This window comes from Lepisma saccharinum, chromosome 10 (genome assembly GCF_977018435.1).
Source record: "Lepisma saccharinum chromosome 10, izLepSacc3.1, whole genome shotgun sequence".
NCBI lineage: Eukaryota > Metazoa > Arthropoda > Insecta > Zygentoma > Lepismatidae > Lepisma > Lepisma saccharinum.
The window spans coordinates 11,336,829-11,358,047 of NC_139238.1; the positions used below are offsets into that span (position 1 = coordinate 11,336,829).

General features: G+C 36.2%; 1 protein-coding gene across 2 annotated transcripts in view; it reads right to left on the reverse strand.

Moving 5' to 3' along the window:
• Positions 1-549: 549 nt before the first annotated feature.
• The window catches only part of LOC145993773 (gamma-tubulin complex component 2-like), a 182,136-nt gene continuing 161,466 nt past the window's right edge, over positions 550-21,219 (reverse strand). The window contains exons 15-17 of one of the 2 annotated variants that reach the window (XM_083129552.1): positions 17,506-17,583; positions 2,982-3,139; positions 550-1,166 (exon numbers count right to left, since the gene is read on the reverse strand). In XM_083129552.1, the coding sequence (XP_082985678.1) occupies positions 1,070-1,166; positions 2,982-3,139; positions 17,506-17,583 (333 nt within the window). In that variant the 3' untranslated portion in view covers positions 550-1,069. The remainder of the gene's footprint in view (positions 1,167-2,981; positions 3,140-17,505; positions 17,584-21,219) is intronic. The other variant, XM_083129553.1, reaches the window with a different exon arrangement.

Genomic DNA, 21,219 nt, shown 5'->3' on the forward strand with positions numbered 1-21,219 from the left:
ACATAGTTCTTGCCTGCTGAGGTGGGAGATCATCCAATCAGTTACTGGGTGATGTGTGGTCAGCACAACGAAACCCCAGTCTTTGTTGTAGGTTTCCTTGACCGGGTTACGCTACTCAATCGTAGCTCCCCAATTTCCTCACAATCGTGGGTAGCCACCGGTCCCATATGCAGACTGAAATCTCAGGAGAAAAGTTGTTACGCTTCCCCAAGGAGACTCGAATCTGCGTGCGCCCCATAGCCGGAGCCCAAAGCATGATGCCTTAGACCGCATGGCCACGATGTGGGAGAGTATATTTCCTTTAGTGGTTCTTTAATGCTATTGACACATGATGCATTACTATTTCATGATTCAAATTAGGGGGAATCTTACACAGAAAACCTCAGCATACACACTGTAATTTTGAATTACTTACTGTTTTTCATACCTGTAATTAAATGCTGTTTGGAAAGAAGTACTGCCAACTACAGAAAAAATAGTTGCCATTTTTACATGCTGCTTTTACACAGTACAAAGGAGGGTGGAGGGTAAGTAAAAAAAACAAAAACAAATGCTTAAAATAACTATGTATTTATCTTCTGGGCAAAACAAACCAGTTATAAAGCAATAACATGAAAATTCAATATTAGTACAATGTTAACTAACAACAGGTACAAGCTGCTTTGCTAGTTTACCAGTTTTCAAATAAAAATTATTAAATTGTGACCAAATACAGATCTTTACTGTCACATGATAAAGGAAGTATATTTAATACAGGCTTATAAATGATTACCCTTTTGGGCCAAATTTAAGTAACGTACATACTGGCTTATTTGGTACAAGGATATCTCTAGTAGTGTACGTAATACATATTGATGTTCTTATATACAAGCTTCAGATCTGAACTATTCTTGCACATCCACTCATTCTCTCTCTCTATCTCACACACACACTCTCATTTTATATCACACTTGTCTGTTCATGTCCATTACTGGTACACACTCCTCCTTTTAACCTCAATGCAACATTGCCTTATAAAGTTATGTGGGCAAAACACAAGGATTGTGGCTATTCAAGGTAAAATAATTGCTCAACCAGAGGTATCACCCTCGCAGGTTGGAGGTAAAGAAGTTCTGCCAACATAAGATTGTTCCAACACCTCTGTGTAGAAACCATTGAAGTCCAACCTAAAGAAAGAAAGAAAGACGACAATTATTTTCTGGTTCCAAAAAGTTGGTATCAGGATCAAACATGACTGAAAAATGAAGAGATTATCTCTGAATATCAGCTAATGTCTCTCTCACCTTCAATCCAAGGCGTTCTTGAAAGCTCAGAAGAATATCTGGAATAGGAATGGCCAATCCAGGAAGTAAATTGCGTGGGGTCCTTAATGAAAATTAATTGAGAATACTTTAACATTTATAAGCCTGTGATAACACCAGAGAGGTGAACTCCTCACTTTCAGCAAGTTCTCGCTCCAAATAGACAAGAAAAAAAGTTAATTAAAGGAACGTCAAAGTTTTAATGTGACTGAATATCCAGGTCTCTCGCTAGCGTGCATCACTCCGTGTATTTGCAGAACACTGGACAATCGACGAGAAATCGTGGTGAAAAATCATCACCCAACTCTCTCGACTTGGATTGCTCTGACACAGCAACGGTTCACATGAATGTGATTGGTGGTTCTGCTGGCAAAAATGATGTATTTAAATTGGGAATAAAGCATCACATGTGATGGTAAATAGAAAGGTCCGGTTCATTCTGGGTTTGAATTTGAATGCATACTGCAGTACAACCTAAACCTAGCCTGCTGACAAGGGTTAGAGTAATGATCGTGATATAAATACCAAAACTTAAAAAGCAGATTAGGAAATTTGTTAAACTCTACCCGAAAAAATGTGGAAAACTTAATACAAGACTCGTCTCACTGGCATCCATATTCCCTCCATATTTTAAGTTTTCCAGAATCTGGATTCTGGATATTTTTGGACATCTCTAATCTGGAAATGATCTGGCTAATATCCCAACAGAATCGCCACCAGGAGAGCTTTAAGAATTATTTCACGACTGAAAAATTAGGACATTTGTCATAAGTAGAGCCTGGATTTCTAAGCACTAAAAACCCTTCCAAAAATTGGGTAATAAAAGGGTAAATAATATTAGCAGCTGTAATTTCATAACTTTTTCATTGACAGATATGTGCTCGAAACAAAAAACTATTGAAAATTCTCCGTTCTAACCTCAAATAATAGTGTAGATCAATGATTCCTCTCGGCTCACTACATTTAGGGATATTTAACTCAATAAACAAGTATTATTTTACATGCCTTAACCACTCATTGTGCATGGCCACTGAGATGGCTGAAAGGAGAACAGGCAGAGGCGGATGATCTTTACCTTGAAGCAAAGGACTTTATTTGTACTGGTTGCCTTCAATGCACATTGAATATCATATCAAAGGGAGAGATCTTATTATTCTATCTTCAGTTTATTGCAGGTGTATTGTAAGAGAACTGCACAAATTACATTTTTCACAAATGTAGCATTATTTTGTCCATCTTTTTTAAACAATTAGGCTAAAAACTTTCACAGATGGTTGCCACATGAAGCATTTCAGTGGGATCCGAACCAGTATGTGCCTCCACTGGGTATCGAATCTATAACCCACTTGTACACAAGGCAACAACGTTACCACTATTCCATCAGAGAGGTCGAGATTATTAAGAGCTGGATTAGCAAGAGCCTACTCTACATCCGAGTCCAACTTCGGCAAAATCTTGATCTGAAATACATCCCCCCTTCACACCCAATACTTTCCTAAGCATAGATGAAACTGACTGAGGTGCAAAACTCCTGCCCTACTTGTATTAGATAAGTTAAATGTGCTATTCTTTGAAGATTTGTTTTATCTTCAAGTAGTATCTGTTACATTGCAATCTCTAATAATGGTAGAAAGATGGAATCTAAAGTTTGTATTCGGGTGTATTGTTACAGTTGCATACCTGTAGAGAATGTTGACCAGCTTTTCATTGTTGTCTTCTCTTTCGCGTGAAATTTTATTCAGAAGGCTGACCAAAATTCCTGTGAACTGAAGATCAAAGCGAGCAATGTGCTGCTCGAAGCTTTCGCTTTCCGAAGCTGCTTCCGCAGGCTCTGGAGACTGTAAACAATCAGAAAATGTAATTTAGAACCAAAGTTAACACACACACACAAAACAATAAATACAAGTGTGTAGTAAACTTTAAGTGGACATGCTACTGTAACATCACAACTCTCTCTCATAGTACACACTGGTCCACTTCAAAAGGCTATCAGTTATTTACAACACAAAAATATATATGAGTGAATGTACAAAGTTGTACTAAAATATGAACATATTGGTAACAGGGTGTCTACAATTTTGTAAAAAAAAAATTCCTGTCTTTTCCAAGTTTTCCCGACCAAGAACCAACAATTTTCAGACTAAAGCCATTATGGCAAGTTATATTTTTTGAGACATGTGTAAGAAGTTCACTATATTTTAGCTAATAATAGAATATTCACTTATTATGTAAAAACGATAATGGCAGGACTGACTTAGGGTTAACAAATTAATCATTTTTAATACATAATCATAGTAATTATAGCATAAATAATGCATAGTTATAGTAAAATACAGTAATAAATCTAATATCTATCAAACCCCCCGAAAATTGCAACAATAAAGTGGTAAATTCAAATAGCCACTTAGTGTAGTAAATTTCTACATGAAAATACTTCAATCATGACCTTTTCCTAGGGTATTTAATATAATTTACCATATATCTCTGAATGCAAGAAGACTCCGAATCCAAGACAACCCCCCATTTTTCAACAAGGGATTACAGAAAAACTATTTTCAAAACTTGCAAATGGTTATCTTATTACAAGTAACTTAAGGAGACAATAAAAGTACTGGTACACAAAAAATAAAATCAGATACAGATCCCACTTAGTCCTCCTCACTGGAATGGTCCACAGATTCTGCAGTGTCACTGTCATTGTGATCTTGCTTTTCTCCCATAGTAACTCCACATCATATGCCGCAAAAGAAAGACGACCCCATACTTCTGGGCACGAAATTGAGGCAAAAAACCTCGTCTTGGATTCAGAAATATACGGTATTACTCAAACTAGCAGCAATACTTAGTATATAAAATTTAAGGGTAGTTTGTTCTCAAAAAATTTAATTTTTTGTTTGTCCTCTTTTTTTTCTATTGACTTTTCCAGGATTTCCGGACTGGAAGATACCCTGGGTACAGCGCCTTGAATAACGTAGTGTGGAAAACGGCACAGTTATGCGCACTCTGGCTGGTTCCACTCGAAAATGATCCGCTAGAGGCGCTGGTGTTGACCCCGGTGCTTGGTGTTCGACTGCTTATAATGGAAGTAAATGGAGTTTTCGCTGCAACGTCTGATTCTTTTACATGAAGCATTTCTATGAATGTGATAATTGCTATGATATTTGGTACAGTGGTCGCGAAGATATTAACGAACATTCTACACAGTCGACCACGTCCTGTTATCGTCATACTTTCGTTAATAATATGGGAGAAAAAATACGCGTGGAATGCTCTTGGGAACTAAATTTTTGTGTATGAATTAGGTTCATTATTATTATCATCATCATCATTTCTTTTAAAGATATACACACTGAAGCATTTGTATTTTTGATATTTACTGTCTCTTTTCTTCCGCTTTAAACTAATCGCGGCGATGATGATAATGATGATTCCATGAAACGACAAGGGGAACCCCACAAAACTTTCTTAGTGCCATCGACATGAGTGTAAGGAAACTTTCAAACCAATGGGACAAGCGACACGGGATGTTCACACTGTCACATAGTGACACACACTTCCAGACTGTAAAATATCATTCATTGCACATGAGGGTCCAAACAGCAAACGACACGTTCATATGGCGTATTCGCGTGCTGCTTGTTACTTCGGTCGGAAAGCTTCTTAAAGGAAGAGTGCTCAGACCGAAGCGACATGCTATAGGGGGAGTTCCCAACTAAGTGACAAGCGTTCGCTGCTAATTGTGCGAACAACAGATAGGCGACACGAAAAACCGCACATTACAACAACAGATCTAGGCGACACGATAAGTCACACGTGTCGCTTTGTCGCTTGTGCGTCGCTCAAACTGGGCCATTTCCTCAATAGCTTGCAACATGTTGCCGTGGTTTGTTGTTTGCGCATGCGCAATGCAATAAGTGTCTTGCTTTAGGGACATTGCGCACCAAAGCGACAAGGGGCACGCGACACTTGTCGCTTGAGGATTTCACCAACCGAACGCTGGCCTGTGCTTCCCGTCATGCCGCTACGACGTGAAATGTTGCTCTTGATTGGCTCGTTTCCAAGCAACATGTGTCGCTTGGGTATGAAAGTTGCCTTGGACCGAAGGACCCGTGTCGCTTTGGTGTGAAATCCTCGTATCGTTTGTCGCGTGTCGCTTTGGTGTAAAATCTCATTGAGGAACGGTGCAGTCAGAGCTTGTGTCCCTACGGTTCGAAAGGCTGCATTGATTACGGACTGCTCGCATCCAAGCGACACTTGTAGTTTGTTGCCTCGGTATGAAATATCTCTCAGGATACTATTTATATTCTAATAACATAGAAAAATAAATCTCTAGTACACAATCCAACACCTGACGTCCGGAATCACTTTGCGATGTTTCTTCTTGTTTTACGCATACTATTTATTTATTAATTTTATTTTACTTTTCTTTCCAAATTAATGTCATTTCCTGACTGCAAATCACTCCACAAATATAACTGTTTCCATCAATTCACGTACCGCCTTTCAAGACAAACAAATCTACATAATATATTCCAAAAACTAACTAAGCCGCATTACTTTCATAAGAAAATTAGCACCGAGATTGATCGCACTGCCATCTATGTTTCTCATCCATCTGGGGAACCAGTTTCTTGAGTCGTTTTCCACACTATGTTATTCAAGGCGCTGTACCCTGGGTAACGAGGACCTCATTGATGGAATCAGGGATTCCCAAAGGGCTTAGAAGAATACTTTATGCCACTTATTATCTTGCAGATTCCCCAATATCCTACAACCTCTAATTTTATCTTTCTCAAATCATCATAATTATCCATTAATCCATCCCAGCCGTTCTTTCTTTGGGCTTTAATAGTTTCCTCCAAAGTACCTCCCCCACATACTTTTTAGGGTTGTTCACATCAAGACTGCAATTTTTGATAAGTGCGAACTGTTTGTATCTTTACATCATGCACATGGTATGAAAAATGATATGCCTAGATACATTCACAATCTGAAACTGTGCACTAGTGCACAGTGAACAAAATACCAGGAAATGCTTTGTTGGACCACTGATCACACTGTCTTCCACTTCCAGAGGATCATTCACGTTGACAGAATGGGTATCAATATTTCTAACAGTTGGGCTGAAAAGTTCGTAGGCTAACATAGTAAAAAATATTTTTTTGACAAAATTCGATTTTATTATTCAACATAGTTGCCTTCGAGGGCGATACAACGATTATAGCAGTCATACAATTTTTCGATGCCATTTTTATAGTACGATTTCTCTTTAGCCTCAAAATAGGCCTCAGTTTCGGCGATTACCTCTTCATCAGTGCTAAATTTCTTTCCAGCGAGCATTCTTTTAAGGTCTGCAAACAGGAAAAAGTCACTGGGGGCCAGATCTGGAGAATATGGTGGATGGGGAAGCAATTCGTAGTCTAATTCATATAATTTTGCCATCGTTTTCATTGATTTATGACACTGTGCATTGTCTTGATGAAACAGCACTTTTTTCTTCTTCAAATGGGGCCGTTTTTTCGTGATTTCATCCTTTAAACGCTCCAACAACGCTATGTAATAATCGCTGTTGATGGTCTGGCCTTTTTTGAGGTAATTGATGAATATAATACCATGCGCATCCCAGAATACTGATGCCATAACCTTGCCAGCCGACTGTTGCATCTTTCCACGCTTTGGATTCGGTTCATCACTTGCAGTCCACTCGGCTGACTGTCGATTGGACTCTGGAGTGTAGTTATGGAGCCATGCTTCATCCATTGTAATATATCGATGGAAAAATTCGTGTTTATTACGGTTGAATATCGCTAAACATTGCTCCGAATCATCAAAACGTTGTTGCTTTCGATCGATTGTGAGCACGCGCGGCACCCATTTTGCACACAGCTTTCGCATGTTCAAATATTCATGCACAATATGTCCAACATGTTCCTTTGATATTTTTAAAGTCTCAGCTATCTCGATCAACTTCACTTTACGATCATTTAAAATTATTTTGTGGACTTTTTTGATGTTTTCGTCGGTAACAGCCTCTTTGGGGCGTCCACTGCGTGCATCGTCTTCGATGCTCATTTCGCCTCGTTTAAATTTAGCAAACCACTTCTCAACGGTTGATTTTCCTGGTGCAGAGTCCAAATAATGTTTATCAAGCCAAGCCTTGGCTTCAACAGTATTTTTTTTCGCCAAAAAGCAATGCTTTATTAACACACGAAATTCTTTTTTATTCATTTTTTCACAATAACAAAAGCTGCTTCACTCACAATGCTATATCTCACGAACTAATTATCCGGCAGCTGTGAAATTTATACATGTATCTTTTGAAAGTTAGTACTAAGTAAAAATCACATGGATTTAATTCTAGTAACGCCATCTATGAGTCAGCCTACGAACTTTTCAGCCCAACTGTACGGACAAACTCGAAAAAACGTTTGCACATCCAACTTCCGATTGTTGTTACTTAGTGCCACATTTCCACCTGGCGGTGAAAATTTAAACTAATTTCTTTCAGCATTCGCTTCCCCATGGTCTCCATAGGGGTCTGAGTAGGGGAACTTTAATTATAACCACCTGGTATGAGATCAAAATGTTAAACTAGCTGCCATTTAATAATAATAATATCCATTTGTTATTTGCACAAAATAAAGAGAATTGTACATTTAATGTAATTCACTGGATATTTAATTCCACAAAATTGATACATGGTGTTTCACAGACGCAATGAGATATCTGGTCTCACAGATCATTGTAATATGCCAAATACAATGTTTTCACATGCTAACATTTCATATCTAGTATGTTTCAGGTCTACCACATGCTAATACGAGAAGCAAACACTCATTTTAAGAAATATCTAAAACCATTTATTCATACAGTACTCAATAGAAGTAATTAATGATAGGGAAAACAATGTCAAAAAGTTGGTAGGCTGGTAAACATAGTTTTTCTCACTTTCAAACACAGTATTCTAAGCTGCTAGTTTTACTAGACTAAAGCAAATTGTTAACACCAATATCAGTTAATAATTTGACTTCTCAATTGCACAAATAACTGCTGTTACTTTTACTACAGTAACACTACACTGTACAAACCTCTAAAATCTGAAAAATATTCAACTCTATAATTAAAATGCAAACATTAATGATCTAATCCATGATTGTTACTTCTACGATAGATAACAACTATACAAACTTAAAAATTCTGAAAACTATTCTACTCTAATAAAATACACATACTAATGATCTAACGATTGATAAAGACAAATAAGCATCAACATTTTCTTATACAATTTAACGTAAGAACTAATTTTAAATTATGAATGCATGTGCCTAAAGAATAAGGAGAAAGGCATACGATTACTTGGGATTAGACAATTTGCACACTAATGAAAAATTGCACTGACCACAATACAGCAGTCACTACAGAAAGCATAATACAAACTATTCCTGTTCTAAGATGGTTCAAGTTTCGTAATATATAGTTTTTGTGGTAACCACTTTATTGATATATACGGGTCTCTCATCTAACATTGCAACCTGAAATATTTTCTGAACAACAACAAATATTGAAAAACTGCTTTCGCAGATATATAGGTATGAGAGGGGCTCAAGAAATTAGTCGACACAATACGTTCAACTACGTAAGGAAGTACGATTTTCAACACAAACTTAGTTTCTTTTAATGGAAACCTAATTTTATTTTCAGCTCATTTGAAAGTACGGAAAAAATCCTTAAGAATGGCGTTTGTTACATTGAAATACGTCAAGTAGTTCCCAAATAATTGTAACCTGATGTTGACGCTTGAAACAAACATTCTCACAAGTTGATTCGTGTCTTGTAACATGCATATCCCCCTTTTGACGCCATTCGTGTATCGTAACAAACATGTTACTCTTCTGCATACTATGCATTGTGCTTACGAAAGTTGTTACGTTCCAACAACTGCGGGTTACAATAAAATGTGTAGTTTGTACATAAGTAAACTCTGACAAATTATCTAAAATGTTCTGATACATCTTTCTGAGTTAACAAATAACTGTTAATTAAAAAGTATAAATTTTAAACATTCAGCCATCAGTTACATACATAAATGTTAGTACGTTAACATCTTTCTAATTTTTAATTGGCGTTCATTTATTTACGTCATAATTTTTAGTACATTGTAACAATCAACTCTTCTCGTTTGGTCATGACAAATCTTTAAGTTTTCAACTTTGAAACTTTTCAGCTTATACATTTTTTCCTTCAAATTGATTTATCAAATAAAGCAAGGGCGTAACAAAGTGCACTAATTAACAAGACATTTGTGATAGTGTAAGTACATCAGAACTGTTGCTGAGAAAATAGTATTTTCAGATTCTGAAAAGGCTGGGATGATACTTATCTGTGGCGAGTGTAGGAAAAATGCAGTACAAGCATGCAGGCTGTATGCGCGACAGCATTTGCGCTCGGCTCTGCCGACAGACAGTGAAGGATGCGCCTTCACGCTCAACTTCAGGTTACAATTACTTGAGAACTACTTGACGTATTTCAATGTAAAAAAGCAATTCTTAATTATTTTTTCCGTACTTTCAAATGAGCTGAAAATAAAATGGGGTTTCCATAAAAAAACAACAACTAAGTTTGTGTTGAAAATCGTACTTACTTACGTAGTTGAACGTATTATGTCCACTAATTTCATGAGCCTCTCTGATACCTATATATCTGCGAAAACAGTTTTTCAATATTTGTTGTTGTTCATGAAATATTTCAGGTCGCAATGTTAGATGAGACACCCTGTATATAAAGCCTTTTCTGCTTGATATAACTTGTGTTTGTAAAAGTGCTCCCCTGTGCATAGCACCATGCCATGAAAACGTATAGGGGGTGTGGGGATAACGCCCCACACTTTCTTGATCCGGTCGTGAGTGGGGGTGATGTGATCAGAATCACACCCCTGACCGCCTTTACCCCCCCCCCCAGGGTTTCCCCCAGGTACCCATGTTATTTGATGCTGGGTAAGCACCAGAGCCGCTTCCATGTTAGAAAAGTTCCCGGATTTGAACCGGCCGGGGATCGAACCTGGGACCTTTAGCATGGTAGTCAGACACGTTACCGACTGAGCCACCGTGTTTGCATATAGCATTTTTGTTATTTAGGTTGCTTTTCTCCCACTTTTGGCTAATTGCGACGATGACAATGAGTGATGATATTGATGAAGGGACACTCACAAAAAGTGCACCCATGCCCACACAGAGATTTGAACCCAGAAACTTTGGTGGTGACATTGAAAGTCAACCACTTAATGTACTCGGCCACAGAGCTGGATCCATTTATGATTTTATGCCAAAATCTTAAGTTGTTTTAAATAAATGTATCACAACACTGTTTCATTAGTGTTTCTGAGACATAACACTTATTTTTGCACAATATTTTGATTTTTCAGTCCTTGCCAGTAACAGTAAAGATACTAAATCATGTATTTAATATGGTCACAGCTCGCTTGGTAGCCAAGCTTTTTCAAGTTCCAACCTAGCAGTGGCGTCTTGTGGTCTCAAATTTGGCCGGGGCTTATTTTTTTAAAGAATTTAAAATATAATGACAATTCACATGATTACAAAAGAAACAGGTATTGTTGTGAAACATACCTTTCTACGAACGTTGACTCCTGTTCTTCTGCTCAGCAAATTTTGTTATTACTTTTTCGTTGAAGCCCTCTATGTTTGAAATGTATTCTATCTCTATTGTAAGCAAGTGCTAAGGCATTTCGTCTGTCTTGTCCCATTGCATTTCTTAAGTAGGTTTTAATACGCTTCAATGTGCTGAAACATCATTCAGATTCAGCTGTTGCCACTGGAGTTATTAAAACTATGTTTGTCATTTTTACTGTTTTTGAAAAGGTACCCTCTAAATAATTTTAAATAAAAAATGAATGCAATCTACTGATAGAGTTTATGTTTTTCAACTCTTCACTACAATAAAGAACACAAAGTTCCCTCTTCTATGAAGGGATAATAAATCTGGGAAGATGCCTCTGTTTAAAGATTGTTCTCTTTCATTATGTCCTCGTAGAGCAAGTTCATGTTGACCAAAGAATTTTAAGCAATCGATAATTCTATTTAATATATGCCTATTTTTCCGGACAAATTCATTGTGTCTTGTAATTGACAGCCTATGTCCTTCATCAAGTTGTGTTCGAACATCAACCCTGCCAAACTCACTCAAACATAGCGAATGAAAGCCACCAAAACACTACAGAACAACACGCGAGATCGAACGCAACGGAAGTAGCCCCGAATCAGCACCCAATCCATTGCACTCTCCTCTCCTCTCTCTGCTAGCATGTGACCTTCACTGTAGCGTAGGTGGGTGTAGGCCACACCTTCCTTTGCGACGTGCCCCGGAAAGCGATAATTGACATCAATGCCGCTAGGAGCGCTGTCATATCCATTGCAACATACGATGAATTTACGTGGGTAAAAATCGCCTTTTAAAAGACTGTGTGATAGTTATGCGTTATGCTGATTGATAATTACGTGAATACCTCCGTTTTTCTTTAGGGGCTAAGCCCCGGAAGCCCCAAGGGACGAGACGGCACTGCAACCTAGGAACTAGTTGCGGATGTTCCATCAACTTCCTCTAATCATCACTCATCCTCATCATTGTGGTTAGTCAAAAGTGACAGAAAAGAGATGTCAAATACACTACAGTCCTGTTTAACCAAATTTGATGGGACCGATGGTGCTTCGGTTGAACGAAAATTCGGTTAAACAGGAATAAATGTTTTTCATATACAGTACATATGTACCTATTTCAGCATGTAGGCATAAACAAAAAGCTTACAATAATACGTAGTCATTTAACTCAAGAACGAATTACAGTAACATTAAGGCTCTGTTACAAAAGCCGTGCTTTGTCGGTGCTCCCGCATAACACATGGTCGCACACGAGTAACGGCTTTTTTTAGCAATTCGGTTATCCTGGAAATTCGGTTAAACGGGACTGTAGTGTAACATCAAATAGAAATACAAAATGCGCATTAGTTTTTTATATTTATTTTCCCCTTCCTTTAAGCATATTGCTTTTTCCTGCATTATAATATATTAAATGTATTTTTATCTTCTGGTTTCTTTCTGGTTTTATAACAAAATTAACGAGCATACACTAAAAACATGTTGATCCAAATCTGCATTTATCTGGCCCTGGTGCAGAAGCTATGGCTCTGTATAAACATGTTAGTAACTTGAGATATGCATACACGTTCATGAAGTGTACACACTTAAGAATCTATCATCATTGTGAAGGCCACAAGAGATAATGATATGACAGTAGAAAACTTCTTACGTCAGGTGCTGGCAACATATTTGTCAAATAACACTAAAATAACACACAAACAGCACAATGAAAAACATCATGCTGTTTGTGTGTTATTTTAGTGATGATGATATATTGGAAGGGCTTGGGGCAAGAGCGTGACAAGCCACACTTCTCACAATTTTTTTTATTTTTCTCCAAGTGGAGCATTAATACCATATCTCACTGCTACTCCTCTTATTTCCTTAAATGTTTATCAGATAGCAGAACTCAAGTCACGTTATTGCCCAACTGATTTTCTGGTTGTTTTGTCTGAAGAATATGACAAGCCACTATCTTAGATGAGGTCATGCAGTAAGAAGTTGTTCGCTCGCAGCAAAAATATGTTTAATTTGGATAGCTCATTGAGTAATTCTAGTGGAATTCTCATTTAGTTGGAGATAATAGTGATGAAGGCATTGACTACCGACCGTCAAGTGATGAGTCATCGTTATTAAGCCAAGTAAGTAAGTACACAATTAAGTAATCTGTGGCTTGTCACATTTTTGTCTCAATAATTTCCAAAAATATCTAGATGCAAAAAAAAATTGGGCAAAATTATTTACTGCGCATAATAGATCGCTTCCTTGTCCGAGTTAATCAGATATTCTGGTAAATTAATAAAAGCATCGATTAAAAATTGCTCTACTGAAAAATTTGCAGATTGTGGCTTGTCACACACTTGCCCGAAGTCCTTCATTTATCAAAAAAACAAAATAGTTCTACTCAAAATCAAATTCAGGATAGTGCCGGTCTTTTCTCTGGTAATTATTTTTCCTGCTACATTTATGCGTTATTACACATTTTTAAATTGAGGATTGAATCCAGTACGCTTGCACCAAAGGCAAGAGTGCTAACAACTTGGCGATATAGGAACTCGCTAGTATTAATAATAGAATCAGTATTACATAAATGCTCAGATGTGATAAATACTGACACAATGTTGATATAAAATGAATTACTACTTAGTGATTAATCAAAATAATGTATATTTTCACCTAAATAATGTTTTCAATCATGATTCTGAATGGTTTTGTCCATGTATTTTGAAACCTGTTCTTGTACACAACAACTGATTGAATGATTTGGGACGTTTTAGGTTGCTTCTCTGCCATTGGCTAATCATGAAAAGGAGGATGAAGGAGTTTTCCTTTATGTTCTAAGAATGCACAAAATGACAGGATTGTGCACTTGAGCCACAGAATATTTACAGAAATATTGGATTAGTAAAATAATGATAAATGTTGTTATTACAGGGTGGCCACTCTAGGACCAAGATAAAATTCAAGTAAAATTCCTGGTTTTCAATGCGAACTTTCCAAAAAATTCAAGGGTACAAGAAAATATTTTCTCTATTTCAACCTTACGTAGTACCACCTCTCCCCCCCCCCCCCTGGCACATACACAACAAATATATTAACAATATAAATGTTCTGGGCGATCCAAAAATTCTAATTCAATTCAATTAAACAGTATATATATATATATTTAATTTAAGGTGCGGAGTTTTCATTTGCAATTTCACATACTCAGACTAGAAATACATCTACAGACACAAGTCAGAAATGTTACTGGATATGTTAATCAAAGAAAAATTGTTAAGTGTGTAAGAATTTCAAACTGACCTAATCAGCTTCAAGATATCTTGCAATAACCTATCGTCTGTCTGCAAAGGACACTAAGAAAGCAAAAGGATTGAGAGAATTCTGTTTTATTTGCCACACAACTTTGTTTTTCCTTTCCTTCCTCGATAAAAATAATAGCTAAACTGCAAAACTTGACTCGGGGCATTAACAAATATGTATAAATTCAATGGGAATTGGATTAATAAAAGTTGCAAGTTTTAACGTCTAGGGAGAAACATTCAAGCATATTTCCCGGAATTCCCGGTGAGTAGTCACCCTGTATTACCAGATATCAGCGAGCCACTTTCTTAATATGCACATAAAATACCTCTAATAATGATTAAAATAATGAAAAGAAAAAACAGAGGCTGGCAGGGCATGGTTTGAACACAATACAAGGCATGTTAAAGAGTACATTGATTTAACACACTATACTTACACGATTCAATTTTCACAGCACAAAAACTGAGGGAGAACACTGTAGGTACTACTGAAATAGCATTAGTCTACAGAAAACTGACAGCATATTTCTTATTAGTTAAAGATTAGTAATTTTTCTATTGTGAAAAAAATGCAGAGGATAAAAAATAGTATACCAAGGATATAAAATAAGTTTTCCTAATTATGCAGCTTATGCTCAAGTTGAGGAAAATGACATATTTAATGCCAAGAGAATAGAACATGTTCTAGTACTGAAAAGTCAAAAGTAAAAAGCTTTAATCATAGCAGAGGAAAAATTCAATACTTTAATATTTTCTAAATACGCTGGAAAAGCAGAGATTTGTGCAAAAAAGTTGTGCATTAGGTTACAATTTTAGCTCAGAAAGTAAGTTATGCCAACAAGAATCTACTGAACTGCTTACCTCAAAATCAGAAGGTAGTTTCAAGTCCTATCTTGGTCCCATGCAAAATTACCTAAATGTCATGTCCATACAAAATTTTTGGATGATCGAACTACTTCCTTATATCACGTAAACACACAAAACAGTATTGGGTGTTTTGAGTATGTTTCAACTTGTTTTGCTTGAATTGAAAGTGAAAAGGAAAGGTTTATCTGTGAGCTTGCATGAAGAATTACAGACTTGGTGAAGCTGATTGCTTCAATTGTTTTTGTTCAAAGTTCTGTGTTGTATGTACAGCAGACATATTCTTCTTTCTTGTTTGTTTGATTGTGTCTGAAACTGTATGCAAACAAGGTTGCATTTCTGTAATATTTTTTACTCTATCCGTATCAGCTGATATAGGCATATCGATCTATTGGTGAAATTACCAAAACTTTCACAGATTTAATCCGCGCAGCCAAGGAAACAAGGGATTTCAAGCTGGAAATGATGTAATGGCAAAGGGAAGGGATGCAACGTGGGAGGGGAATAGCCTCTGCCAACTTCCTGCATTCTACAAGGAAGAGAAACGGGTACCTACACGGAAGACCGTGGAGTGTGTAGTATAACAGTTTTAAGTTTTACTTGTATACGTTTTCGGGTTTTCTTAAGGAAGGATGAAAAGGGGAAGGAATAATGAATGCATCGAGGCAAGGGCAAGTTTTAACAATTTCTTTTTTACCATTTTATCCTGTTACCCAATTCCTTGTTTGACGTAACTTGACATGGCATGGTGGTTTGATACGTGCCTAGCTAGAAGCCTGAGGAAGGGGGCGGTAAGACCCCTGAAATGTTGCTTTCACCAACGAAGCATACTCACATATCGTAAGTAAATGTTATTTTATATTTTATATAAAATTTTATTGTTTGGTATGATATAGTTTCAATGAAAAGCTTGTGCTTTGAAATTTGTAATTATTGTAAATACATTTTATTTGTTACAATTTTCAAGTGTCAGTGGCAATCAGTAACAGCTCAGCTTTGTAAACTTTTAAAAATGCAAATATTATAATGTTTTGCAGGTCAATATCAATGTCAAGGATGAATGATGATTTGATGTCAATGGTGAGATTGTCAGTCCACCATTCACTGCACTAGCTCTAAAGAACTATATTAAGAAAGATTAAAACGGAGATGTTAGTTTCTCACAATGTGCCTATTTCCACTGACAACAACCACATAAACAACTTTGAGACAGAGTGGAGACAGGGCCAGGGCTAGGTGAGTGTGGAACCTGGGGCATACAATGTACACAGGGTCTATAACCGAAGTTTTTCATAGGTCTGAAAAAAATCAGAGCTTTTTGTTCCATAACCTGCGATACACGTGACTTATACAATTGAAACATTATTACAATTAATTTATTTAACTATTATTTTACACATCAAAGTGGCAATTTTTAATCATATCCAAAAGCATTCTGCATCATAATTATCTTTTCTTTACTATTCACTGAATTTTGACAATGTAGTGAATTTACACTATTTCATACAAAATAATTAATTTCATTTTACAATGAAATAAATAGTAATGTTTATTGTGTGAATAGTTTTAACTGAAATGTTTGAATGCTCTTTTTTGTACTTTGTTTAGAATATGATTTCATTAACTTTGAATATTTTTAAGCATGTCAGAACAATCCACGAGGTCAGGAAATATCAGATTAGACACTTAATTGGAAGAACCTGCACCCTAAACCATACACACAGGGTACAGGGCCCTCTGAACTGCATGGCCTTGGGTGACTACCCAAGTTGCCCCTTCCTAGTGTTGGGTGATACATCATCCAGACAATATATTGCAATATTGAAAAAAATATCATCCAGGTGATATCAACTAGACAAAATATGGTCATGATGTTTTGGTGAAATATATCATGTCGGCGATATATCATCATATTTTGGTGATATATATCATGTTGGTGATATATCATCACGATATTTTAGCGATATATCATCATGATGTTTGGTGATATATATCGTGGGGACGATATATCGCAGATATTACGATGCGGAGAAAATATTGTATCGTATCATTTGCGACGATATTTTCTTGACGATATATCACGATATCAAAATTTCCGATATCGTCCATCCCTATTGAACACACTATCTTGAATTACCCCCTCCTCTATTTCCATATTAAAGTAGAAACTTTCTTAAAATTCATCAGCCAAGGAGATTATAAAACAAAGGGAAACAGCCACAAAGTCACTATCACTGTAATGCTACAAGCAACTATTGAACAATGGCAGGGCTGGCTACATGCACATGTTAGAAGCATTCCACAGCAGTACAACTGTCAAGTCCATGCACTAGCAAAATTTACTATGCCAGACAATTTGCAATACATATCCTGTTAATATGATACCTCAGTCTCCTCTGTGCTGTGGTAATCTACTCCTATCATTGATGTCAATTCCGCATCCACATAATACCTCCTCATATGCTACAGAGGGTGGAAGAAAAAAGTTTTTATCATGACTTGGTTACACAGGAAATGTTTTAACATCTCCAACTCTCCTTAAATTTTGTACTTAATGCGTGGCATGTCCAAGTGACAGGGATTTTGGATTCTATAAACTACAGTGTCCCAAAATAATGTTTACACTTTTAAATGTTAATAACAGAGAAACTATTAAAGATGAAATGATTGGACTTTTTGTGTTTGAAGCTGCAATGTCGATATAGTGTGTGTGTGAGTAAGTTCTTGTAGGCATTCTGTTGATCTTTGTTCCGTCCCAGCCCACTAGGCAGTAGGCATTAGTATACACAAAATATCAAAGGTGACCAATGTTTCCTTCGAAAATCGTAATTTATACCTGTGGGTAACTGTGAAGAATGATGAGCTAGCCTCATCCAAAATTTGGTCCTAAAAACATCCCACACCAAGTTAGGGATCTGAGCAACATTTGCCAGTCGTGCCCCATGAGTTTTTATTTTTCAAATAAGGATAACATGCCTAGAATGTAGACATTGCTGCCGAACCTGCTGTATGACCCTCAAACCATCTAATCTTGAGCTCAAAGGTATGCAGTATGCATCTGACATGCAAAATTAAATTAGCTCAAATTAATTGATTGGCAAAAGGTACACAACCTCACCTTTCTCTATAGAGCAAGTAGTTCAAAAGAACCAGTTCTCTCGAGCAGATTATCAGTGCTATCTGAATCACACAGCTTGACACCAGATTGTGTGAGAGAACTCAACTTCTCATCCCCCTTCATAACTCATATTTTTATTCAAAATCTTTCAGTTTGCACTTCCCGTCTTTGGAACTTGCTGCCCCTCAAAATCCGGAAAGCACCTTCAGTATATGTCTTCAAGACACAATTAAAACATTTTTTACTGGGCACAAATAGTTAGCACATTTGTGCAAGCTTATACGCTAGGGACAAACTGAATATAGTTAAGTGCAGATAAACACTGAAACTCCTTATTCCACTTAATATTCCAAATTACAAATTACTGTCTTGAATTCGCGAGAATGTGTGTGTGTTTTGTTGTATGCCTGTGAGTATAGGTTAGACTTTTCTGAATGTAATTTTTTCTTTGTAATTATATATTTTTCTTTCTTCGTTTTCAATATTTCCCTTATGTAATAGTTTAAATAGAGTTTTCTAATTTTTGTATGCTAAATGTAAGCATGGTTAAGTGGTAAAAAAGGCTACAAGACGTAATAAATAAATAAAACCATAGTTCTCCCTGGACCTAACCTGTTTCTATCATGACCAATTGTACCCAGCAAAACTCCTTTACATTTTACAAGGGTCATTAAAGGACTTTTGACTCACCCTGTACATAAAATGCTACCTTTACAAGTATGATGTTCAGTACTTAAATTGAGACTTGTACTATTTTTTTTTTAACATAATCTTGTTAAGATACATATTAATTTCCAATGTAATGTTTCTGCAATGAATATGTATTCTGTGACTGACTCTTTCATGACCTTCTGCACACCTTTGAGCTCAAGTTTAAAAGAATATTAAGTGATCAGATCCTTTGAGGGTCATAGAGCAGGTTCACTCGGGATGGCTACGTTCTAAGCATGTTACTCTTATGGGAAAAAAACACATGGAGCATGCCCAGAAAATGTTGCTCGGATCCCAAATTCCGTGTGGAGTGTTTTTATGTCCATTGGCACCCAACTTTGGGGGTGACTTGCTAAATTCTCACATTTTGCAAATTTTGGACCAGGCTAACGATGTGTACGCCACAAAACCAAGGACACTGGATAAAATGAGACTTGAGATTCAGACTCCCTGTGCTTTCCTTCCTGTAGAAACCATATCTGCTGTTCGTCAATCTGTTCAGCATTGCAGATAACGTACTGTTGTTAATGGCGGTCATTTTGAACATCTGTAACTTTAAGGTATGTGACACAAAAAAAATCATACTCACTGTTATTAGAGTTCTTGTTATTTATGTTCAAAGAGTGTGAACACTATTTTGGGATGCTCTGTATTATAAGCATTTGTGTGTGCACATTGGCCCCCATGACCAATGGTTTAACATATGCAGTCTTCATGAATATTGTAAATTTGTATAATCAGAACAACAATAAAATAAGGTTTGCACATGTTAAAGATGTACTGTTCATGAATTCAAAGTTTGTAGACTCTTGCTACATCAAGGTGTATAATCTTCATTTTATTATCGTTATAGTGTATTGTGTAAATAAATAAATACTGTGACAAATGCAGATAAACACCATAGAAAACAATTTATTCTTGCTTCTTATATTACCCTGTTTTGAAGGAGTAACTGGAATGAACAATCTACGTTTCTAGATCTAGGTGTCGGTTTGTATTTGTCTCATTTTAAGGCACTTTTATTTCACTTTAGGATAAAAGAGATGATGAGGATGAATGATGAACAGATGAAATTGATGGACACTCAAAAACGAACACCCATTGAAGTTGCTTATGTTTATAATGCTTGACAGAACCGTAACGAAAAGGAATACTTGCAACTTCCATGAACTGTGACTGAAAATTGAACAGTATTTTAACCTTTTTCTTTCTTTGGAAAGAAATGGTGCACAGTGTTAGTACACTGCATTGATTTTTAATTGAAAGTGTAGGTACGTAAATCTGTATAAATCTCAGGTAGAAGCATTTCTTATCTCTGTATTCATTGCTTAGAGAAATGGACAATTAGTTTTTGTTCGAGATTTTGTTTTAAGTTCACTTTATACATAGATAAGCTAATCGGGACTAGACAGAAAGTTTAAAGTGGAATCCAAACCATTATGTTTCTCCACTGGGTATCAAACCTGGGACCACCTTAATTACAAGATGATGATGTTATGCCATTGGGGAGACCCAGTACTTGAGGTTGAACAAGAAAAAGTAGATATCTGCCTTCCTATCTGCCTGCTCTTTAAAAAGCAAAAAAGGAAGCAATTAACTTATCAATATAAAGTTGTTTGTTTGTGATGACAAAAACTGACGTAAAGTTAAAATATATGAATTTTTGTTTATACCTGAAATAACTACACATTAACATTTTTTCCTGGCAATGATAAGAAAATAATAAAAAACTCATTACACTGAAGTGTTTTGAAATTACCATTTTAAATTTTGTGGATACCCTTTTTTCTATTGCACAGATCCTAGCTCTCTGTATGAACATCGAAAGCTGATAACTACTGATAGACATCAAACAAGTGTTTACCAGAAGAATAACAAACACTGCTAAATAAATTTTAAAAAGCATGACATATAAAATCATTATTGTAAGTATACTCTTGTATAATTTTAAAATTCTGTCACTTAAACAGTAATAAGCAATTTGTATACATGCTCATTATGTGTCAGGACATTTAGATGTGCACTATCTTATAATTAGAGCAAGTAAAAGAAGAAGAAAACAACCACACACACAGCAAAGAATTTTCTGTGAAAATAGCACAATGACATTATATTAAGAAAACCACAAACAAAATTATACTGCAAATGAAATAAATTATAATACTTAGGCACAAAGCATATTAGTTTTAAATCTGAGAATAAATCAATGTAAATAATTGCTACCGTTAAGTCACTGTTATAATTAGGAAACAATGCCCCACTGATAAAGA